Below are 8,582 nucleotides of genomic sequence, written 5' to 3' on the forward strand. Positions count from 1 at the left end.
CATCCGACGTCAGCTCAGGTCATGATCTCATAGTCTGTGAGTTCGAGCCCCGTGCCAGGCTCTGTGCTGACAGCTCGGAGCCTGGAGCCTGCTTTGGATTCTGTGTCTCCCTCTCTCTCTGCCCCTCCCCTGCTCATGCTCTCTCTCTGCCTCAAAAATAAATAAAAACATTAAAAAAAATTTTTTTTAAAGAAATTACTAGAAATCAGATTTGGCCCCATTGGGAAAGCATTCAGTGCTGGCTGACCAATGATGGACTGGGTATCTCAGGGGAACTAGATTTCCCTGTCACCAAGAATGTTCCAGGAGATATCCCTTCTTGGTGGTGTAACCAAGAGAGTGCTGTGAAGAGAAGGAGCATGAGCTTTGGTTGGGACAGACTGAGATTCAAACTAGTTGGTGTGGCCTCAGATGAGTCACCCTCTCTGAATCTCCATTTCCTCTGCTGCCACGGGAGCCTGCAGACCTCGCTGGACCACTTGCGCCACACTGGAAATCCCTGGGTCACCTCTCAAAGCAGCCAGTGAACATAAGCTGTTTGTCAGACTGGCTGTCCCCACTTCCCTTCCCCAAGCCCCAAGCCTGTGCTAACCCGAGAGTGCCCCATGCTGCCCAGCCCTGTTGCCATCCAACCCACGGAAGGGGCAAGGTAGCAAGACTGAGGTGTCAGGACGTATTCAGCATCGAGTAGCAGAAAAATCCAGCCAACAGTATTTAAACCATAAGGCTTGTTACTGCTCACTTATCCCAGGGATGCTTCAGTGGCTCAGAGATGTGGTCAAGGAACTGGTTTTGGCCTTTCCCCTCCGTCATCCTCAGGGCATCAGTGACATTTTCCTACAGAATCACAGAATGGCTGGGGGTATAACAGTCCCTTGGATTCTCCCAGGGCTGATCTGAAGATTAAATAAGAAAATATCTGTAAAGTACCAAGCTTCCCATCCTCACGGGACTACTCCCAAGCAGGAGGAACTTTTCTTCCTTTCCTGTCTCTCTTTTCCTGCAAGAGGCATCTTTCCCAAAGCTCCCAGCCGGTTTCCCCTTACATCTTGCATGACCAACTTGTTCTGGTTTGCCTGGTACTTTTGCGGCTTGTTCTGAAATTTGCGAGTCCTGGGAACCCCCTTAGTCCTGGGTGAAACCGACTGGTTGGTCTTCCTACTTACATCTCATTGCAAGTACTAGCTCACATGTCTATCCCTTGACCAATCCCTAGCAAAGGGAATGGAAATACCCCAACTGCTTAAACCAATGAGGATTCGCCTCCTGGGGGGCTGGGTACTTTCCCATTGGAAGTGATTCGGGGTTCTGCGAGGAAGCAGGATCAGCTGTTGGGTGGGCACCGGCCCCACTTGCTTCAATCAGAAATGAGCAGAGTCCCCTCCTAGCCAAGGCTCAGCTCTCCCCCAGCATCATCACTATCATGCTAGATGTGTGTTTGTGACTAAGTGTGAAAGAATTAGGAGCATGACAGGGATGTTGGGGGAGGGAGAGGAGTGGAGGAGAAAGGCCTCAAATACAGGTTTCCGGTGTGGTCATGGGAAACAAGTTTATTTTTATTTTGACCTTCATGTGGTCTAACTAGTGTGCAGTTCTCCAGGCATGATACCCAAAAGGGCAGCTTTCAGGTAAAAATAAGGAAGGTCAGAAAACAGCTGATCTTTCTCCTATGCTGGCCTGTCCTTTGACTGTAACTGTGTAGAGACTCTGGAGGAAGGGTTATCTGAACAAAAGGACAGAGGGGCCGGGCTGAATGCAGGCTAGGGGTCAGCCCTAGTCGTGGCTCCTTGGAGACACTGGGGTCACCCGGCCTCCTCACTCACCTCTTGCATCAGCTACACTCAGGACAGAACTGCTCTGAGTCTGACCTAGGGCTACCTGACACCAAATCTCATGACTTGTGAGGTTCCAGCCACAGGGCCAGTCACTTTCTCTTAAAATGTTATCAATTTTTAAAAATGTTTATTTATTTATTTTGAGGGAAAGCAAGAAAGAGAGAGAGAGAGAGAGCGACAGAGTACGTACTGAGGAGGGGCAGAAGGAGAGAGACAGAGAGAGTCCTAATCAGGCTCTGTGCTGTCAGCTCAGAGCCTGATGCGGGGCTCAATCCCACGAACCCTGAGATCATGACCTGAGCTGAAATCAAGAGTCAGACGCTCGACTGACTGAGCCACCCAAGCACTCCATCCTTCTCTTAAAATTTTAAAGATGAAGACTTTGAGTATAATTCATTTGTAAACCTGGAAATGGTGTTCCATTCATTCATTCATTCATTCACTCATTCACTCATTCAAACAAATGTTTATTGAGTATGTATTTTGTGCCAGGCACTATGATGTACCGAGGATCAAACAGTGAATATGACAAATAAGATCCCCATCCTGAAGAAGCTGACACTCTCGAGGTGCCAGACAGAAAATAAGCAAGAACTACCATATACATGTCATCATTAGTAAGAAGTATAATTAAAAAAACAAAGCCAGGGGGGCGCCTGGGTGGCTCAGTGGGTTAAGCGCCCAACTTCGGCTCAGGTCGTGATTTTGCAGTTTGTGAGTTTGAGCCCCGCATCGGGCTCTGTGCTGACAGCTCAGGGCCTGGAGCCTGCTTCAGGTTCTGTGTGTCCCTCTTTCTCTGCCCCTCCCCCGCTCATGCTCTGTCTCTTTCTCTGAAAAATAAGTAAACATTAAAAAATTAAAAAACAAACAAACAAACAACAAAGCCAGAGAAGGGGTTGGAGAATGACCAAGGTGATGCGGGGAAAGGTGTCTGCTCTTTTTTTAGATCTGCAAACTACAGCCTGTTAGCAGGCATCTATTTTAGTAAATAAAATTGCATTGGAATACAGCCAAGCTTGCCTACTTACATATCGCCTGTGGCTGCCTTCATGCCACAATGGCAGAGATGAGTAATGGCAACAGAGATGATATGAACTGCAAAGATGAAACTACTATCTGGCCCTTAAAGAGTTTGCCTTCCCAATGAGCTGTCACTTCACACCCACTAGGATGGCTATCATCAGAAAGATGGACCATCCCAAGTACCAGCAGGATGTGGACAAATTGCAGCCTCATGCTAATGGGAATGTAAAATGGTGCGACCACTTTGGAAAACAGTCGGGCAGTTCCTCAAAAGGGTGAACACGGAGTTACCATAGGACCCAGCAATCCTAGCCCGGGGTGTGTGCCCAAGAGAAATGAAAGCCCGTCTCCACACAACAATCTGTACAAGAATATTCATAGCAGCATTGATCATAATGGAAAAAGGGAGAAACAACTCACATGCTCAACAATGGATGAATGAATAGGTAAAATTTGCCATAGCCATACAATTGAATATTAGCTGACAATAAAAAGAAATGTAACAGTGACACTTGCTACAACATGGGTGAGCTGTGAAAACACTACATCAAATGAAAGATGCCAGCCACAGGGATGCCTGGGCGGCTCAGTCGGTTAAGTGTCCGGCTGTGGTTCGTGAGTTCGAGCCCTGCGTCGGGCTCCATGCTGACAGCTCAGAGCCTGGAGCCTGCTTCGGATTCTTGTCTCCCTCTGTCTCTGCCCCTCCCCCACTCATGCTCTGTTTCGCTGTCTCTCAAAAGCAAACAAACAAAAAGCCACCCATGAAAGAGCACAGATTGTGTGATTCCCCGTGTGTGACATGTGCAGAAGAGGCCATCTATAGAGAGAGACAACGAGTTAGTGATTGTCTCGGGCCAGGGAGGCCAGGGAGTGTTGGCTAAAGGGTACAGGGTTTCTTTGGGGTGTAATGAATTGTGGCGTTGATGGTTCTAGAACTCTGTGAATATACTAAAGGTCACTGGATTGCATACTTTCATTGGGTGAATTATTTGGTGTATGAGTTATGTCTCAATAAAGCCATGTTTTAGAAGGTTTATCAGACTTCTGTTCTAGTCAGGGAAGGCCTCTGAGTAGGTGGCTTTTCAGCTTTGTTGGTAATTGGCTCAAAGCTCTCAAACAGTAATAGATGACATTTTACTGAGCATTTATGTACCAGACACTGTGTAAAGCATTTTTTTTTTGAGAGAGAGAGAGAGAGGATGAGAAACAGGGTGTGAATAGGGGAAGGGAAGGGAGGGAGAGAGAGAGAGAGGGAGAGAGAGAATCCCAAGCAGCTTCCACACTGTCAGTGCAGAGCCCGACACAGGGCTCCATCTCACACACTGTGAGATCACGACCTGAGCCAAAATCAAGAGTTGGACTCTTAACCAACTGAGCCACCAAGGTGCCCCCGTACAAAGCATTTTATAATTATCACCTCATTTAATCCCCACAAAAACCTTGTGGCTTAGATACTGACAACCCCACTTAATAAATGAACAAATTGGAACACAGAGAGGTTAGGTGACTTGCCCTAGATCACACAGCTGATAAACGGCAGAACTAGGATTCAATGCTGGCTGTTTCTGACTTCAAGGCTATGTCCACTGAGCTAAAATACTGAGCTATACTTCCTGTTCAGTCTCTGAATTCCTGATGTTTCCCAGATCACGAAGATGGCCCAATGTAAGATGGAGGAGATGGGAAAGAGCAGAGCCTTAAAGGAAGGTAGGGGAGGACATGCTAGGTGTAGAGGAGAGCAATGAGCATGCTAACGGGGTGTTTCTGGGCTCAGGGAGGACCCTCACAGGGGGAGCAAGCAATATGCTAACATAGTGGTTCCCAAACGTTAGAGAGATAGAAACCATCTACTGCAAGAAGTGAACGAGAGGCTTATTTAAAATGCAGATTCCTAGGCCTCACTGCCAGAGATCTGATTTAATGGGTCTAAGTTGGGGGCCAGGAACCCAGTGTTAACAAGCTCCCTGTATAGAATGCAGAGGGTCCAGGGAGCACATTGTGAGGTGTCCAGCAAGAACTTTCAAGGTCAGCACAAGACTTCTCTGTGTGCCTCCCCCACCCCATTTTGGCATCCTTCTGTTCCCTCCTTCCTGATAGCCCGTATCCCTGGCTCTCATTCTTCTCTCTGAGCCCAGAGACCCCATTGAGCAGGACAGACCTCCCGTTTTTGTTCTTGTTCTTTCCTCCACTTGGTGTGACCGTCCTACCTTCCTTTGCTCTATCTCTCCCAAGAGGCCTCATCACATCTCCCCTTCCTTAGCCTCCTATTCCACAAGGGCCCATCTTTTGGGAGTCTGCTGAAGTGTCCCCTCTTTATGAAATCTTCTCTAACAACATGAACATTTCTTTACTGCATCTATAAAATGGGGCTGAAGCGCAAACAAGAAAATGTGCACAAAGGGCATTGTAGGCACTCAATAAATTGTGTCTATTATTTTTATACAGTAACATGCCTATTCTGATTCCCATTTTACAGTTGAGGAAAGCGAGGCAAAGAAGGATTAAGAAACTTGTCCAAGGCCACCTAGCTAGAAATTGGTAGTACTTGGATTTGAACTGAGGCATCAGACCCTCAGCTTTAATCATCACGTGAGACTGGCTCTCATCGTGATGAGGCTCTACTGAGATAACAGATGCCAGGATTTTGGCACAGGGCCTGGCCTGTGGTAGGTGCTCAATAAATACGGGAGACTGAAGTGAACTGAAAGGCTTCTCCATCCAGGGAGAGGGGGGAGATTACCCAAAGACTTTACTGACCATGACGTCTCATGCTTTTTATTCGACAAGACTCAACATCTTAAGATCTCTGATGAGAACAGGATGTAAAAAAATAATTCAGAAAACAAAATTCAGAATGGTGTCCCACTCAAAGCTTGGTGGGTCCAAAGCCTGTCGATCTACTTCACGGAGGGTGATTGTGGTCTTTAACTTTTCAGAACATTAAGGTGGTACAGAGATACTGGGGAAGGAGGAAGGATACATGGCAGTTGATCTGGGTGTTATTTTCCAATCAAGGCTCCATATGGAATGGAGACCCCTCCATCCTGACTCCCAATTCTCTTTCGGCTCAGGTCATTCACCTCATCTACCCTACATTGAGCTCCATACAAAACTTAGGTAAACCAGAAAGCCTCCCATTTGTACCTGGGATCTTTCTACAGAGTCAGACAGCTTCCCCTCTGAATCGAATCAACGGGGAATCCTGTGGGTCGCATTTCTTCCAACATGGAGGAGCTGTGAAAATATTGGAATAATAAGTGGAATCTCCGGTCTTGTCCCCCTTCACAAAGCTTTTGGTGGCACCGAAATCAAGAAGACAACAGGAGGAAGAGAACGCCGAACAATTCTATTGATGGAACCAAAACCCAAGAGCCCAGGATTGGCCCAAATCTCTGGAGAAACAAACAAGACAATTCCAGTTGGGTCACAGGTCACAAAAGATAACAAGAGTCACCACCAAATAAGACTAGGAGGCTTTCCGGAAATGGACCACTTTCTGAAATGCTTGCCGAAACTCTTTGTTAAACGCAGTATATATTATTGGATTGATGAGGGAGTTTAAATAGCCTAGCCAGGTGAAGAAGTCAAAGAGCGCTGGGTGGAGCCAGCAGGAGTCCCGGCAGATGGGAAGGACCAGAGATGCAACAAAGAAGGGCAGCCAGCAGATGATAAAGGCCCCCAGAATGATCCCCAGGGTTTTGGTGGCTTTCCTCTCTCGAGCGGCGTTAATCCTCTTCCGCTCCAGGACACTATCAGCCAGCTTGATTTTCACGTGGTTGAAAAAGAGAGGGGAGCCAGCCACATGGGAATGCCCCTCATGGAGGCTGGAGCTGAGGGAGCAGAGCGAGGACCCCGCAGAGCCCGTGATGAGATGGGCCGTGGTGAAGCGCTTCCCATAGAGCGAAGGCGGATTCAGGATGCGGTTCCGGGCGGCCACGTAGATGCGGCCATAGAGGATGATGAGCAACACAGAAGGGATGTAGAAGGCCCCACACGTGGAGTAGATGGTGTAGGAGAGCTGAGACGTGTTCACCAGGCAGTCTGACATCTCCTCGTGAGTTTTGGCCTGCCGCCAGAAGAGTGGCGGGATGGAGATACAGATGGAGATGACCCAGACGGTGGCAATCATGGCGGCGGCGCGGCCCGTTGTCCGGCGTTTACTATACTGCAGGGCGTCAGTGATGGCCCAGTACCTGTCCAGGGCAATGGCACAGAGATGCAGGATGGAGGCCGTGCAGCACGTGATATCAGAAGACAGCCAGATGTCACACAGGATCTGGCCAAAGCTCCAGGTGTGGGTGATGGTATAGGCGATGCTGACGGGCATGACCAAGATGGAGACTAAGAGGTCCGTCATGGCCAAGGAGCCGATGAGATAGTTAGCTGGGGTGTGGAGCTTCCTGGTGAGGAAGATGGTGGTAAGCACAAAGGCGTTGGAAAGGACCGTGGCCAGTGTGATGATGGAAAGGAGCAGAGCAAGAGAGATCTTGAGGGCCCGGAGTGTCCCTGGACCCCAAGTCTCTGGGGTTTCTGTAGCATTCAGGGATCTGTTAGAGGCCTCCTGAAGAAGGTCTTTCAGTGACTGGTTTGGGAGGGACATTCTAGGTGGCTCTCTCTTCCCACAGACTTTGACACCCCCAGCTCCTTTCACAGTTGTCCTGCTTACAGAGCAAGGTCATCCTTCTGTTGCACGCTGGTGGGAACCTTTCATCAGAACAGACCACAGTGATAGGACCTCGAGAAGACTTGACTATTTGAAGAACATTGAGATGACAGCTGGTAGTTAAAGGTCTTTCCTAAATGGGATGAATCCCAAGATGTCTCACTATTCTGAAAGTTTGTCCAGCAAACGGTCAAGCCCAGGGGACATGTGCTGAATTTGTTAGACATTTATCAGAATATCATACACCAGTGTGGGCAATGCTTTGGGACTCTTGCTTTTGGCATTTTGGCTCCTTCCAAAACTTGAGGGATAAATGTGTTTAACGAAAACTTCAGAATTTCCCCCATCCTATTCTGAGAAGAGTCTGGGTTTCAGGTTTCCTCTGGGGAGCTTTTAAAACTTTTAAAAGAAGTACCAGCAGATTCAGAAAAGCAGTCCAGTCAATAGCTCACCATTTCCCCAGGTTCATCTTGACACATCATGTGGCACTTAACATCGGTTCCTGTCCCAGTGATCGGTTTGAGCCTGAATAGACAAAACATTCTGGTTACCAAGACCTGAAGTGTGCATGAGCTGGGAGAAGGCAAAACACACAGATCACTGTGGGTTCATCGACAGGGGCACATGTTCAGAGCTCTAGGGCTAAAAACAGAAAAAGAGGAAAGAGGTTTTAGAAGGACAATGTAGACACTTGAGATTAACCGTCAGTTTAAAAGCATACTGCTTAGTGCTGGCAATGGTGCAGTGACACTGGCATTGTCAGAAGTGTAGGGAGAATACGGGAGAGGGCAATGTGCCCCACCCCCACAATTCCCAGAGGGGACAGAGCTGTTGGAAGCATCACAGGCTTGTTATAAATACATGAAATCAGCTTTGTAAATTATGAATCTGAAAAGTAAACAAAATAACTCCACACACAGGAAAAGAAGAGAAAAGAAAAGAAAAGAAAAGAAAAGAAAAGAAAAGAAAAAAGAAATAAGGGTCACTAGGAAAGACACCACATTTTTACAATGTTTTTCTCTAGGAATTGGGGAGGGGGAGGTGACCTTTCTTCTATTCAT

The 8,582-nt window shown here is 47.6% G+C and overlaps 1 protein-coding gene across 1 annotated transcript; it reads right to left on the reverse strand.

Moving 5' to 3' along the window:
- Nucleotides 1-6,324: 6,324 nt before the first annotated feature.
- HTR1D (5-hydroxytryptamine receptor 1D) lies at nucleotides 6,325-7,490 on the reverse strand. The gene has a single exon (XM_030327280.1). The coding sequence runs from the start codon at nucleotides 7,456-7,458 to the stop codon at nucleotides 6,325-6,327; it is 1,134 nt and encodes a 377-aa protein (XP_030183140.1). The 5' UTR covers nucleotides 7,459-7,490.
- Between the last annotated feature and the right edge of the window lie 1,092 nt (nucleotides 7,491-8,582).

Source organism: Lynx canadensis, chromosome C1 (genome assembly GCF_007474595.2).
Source record: "Lynx canadensis isolate LIC74 chromosome C1, mLynCan4.pri.v2, whole genome shotgun sequence".
Lineage (NCBI taxonomy): Eukaryota > Metazoa > Chordata > Mammalia > Carnivora > Felidae > Lynx > Lynx canadensis.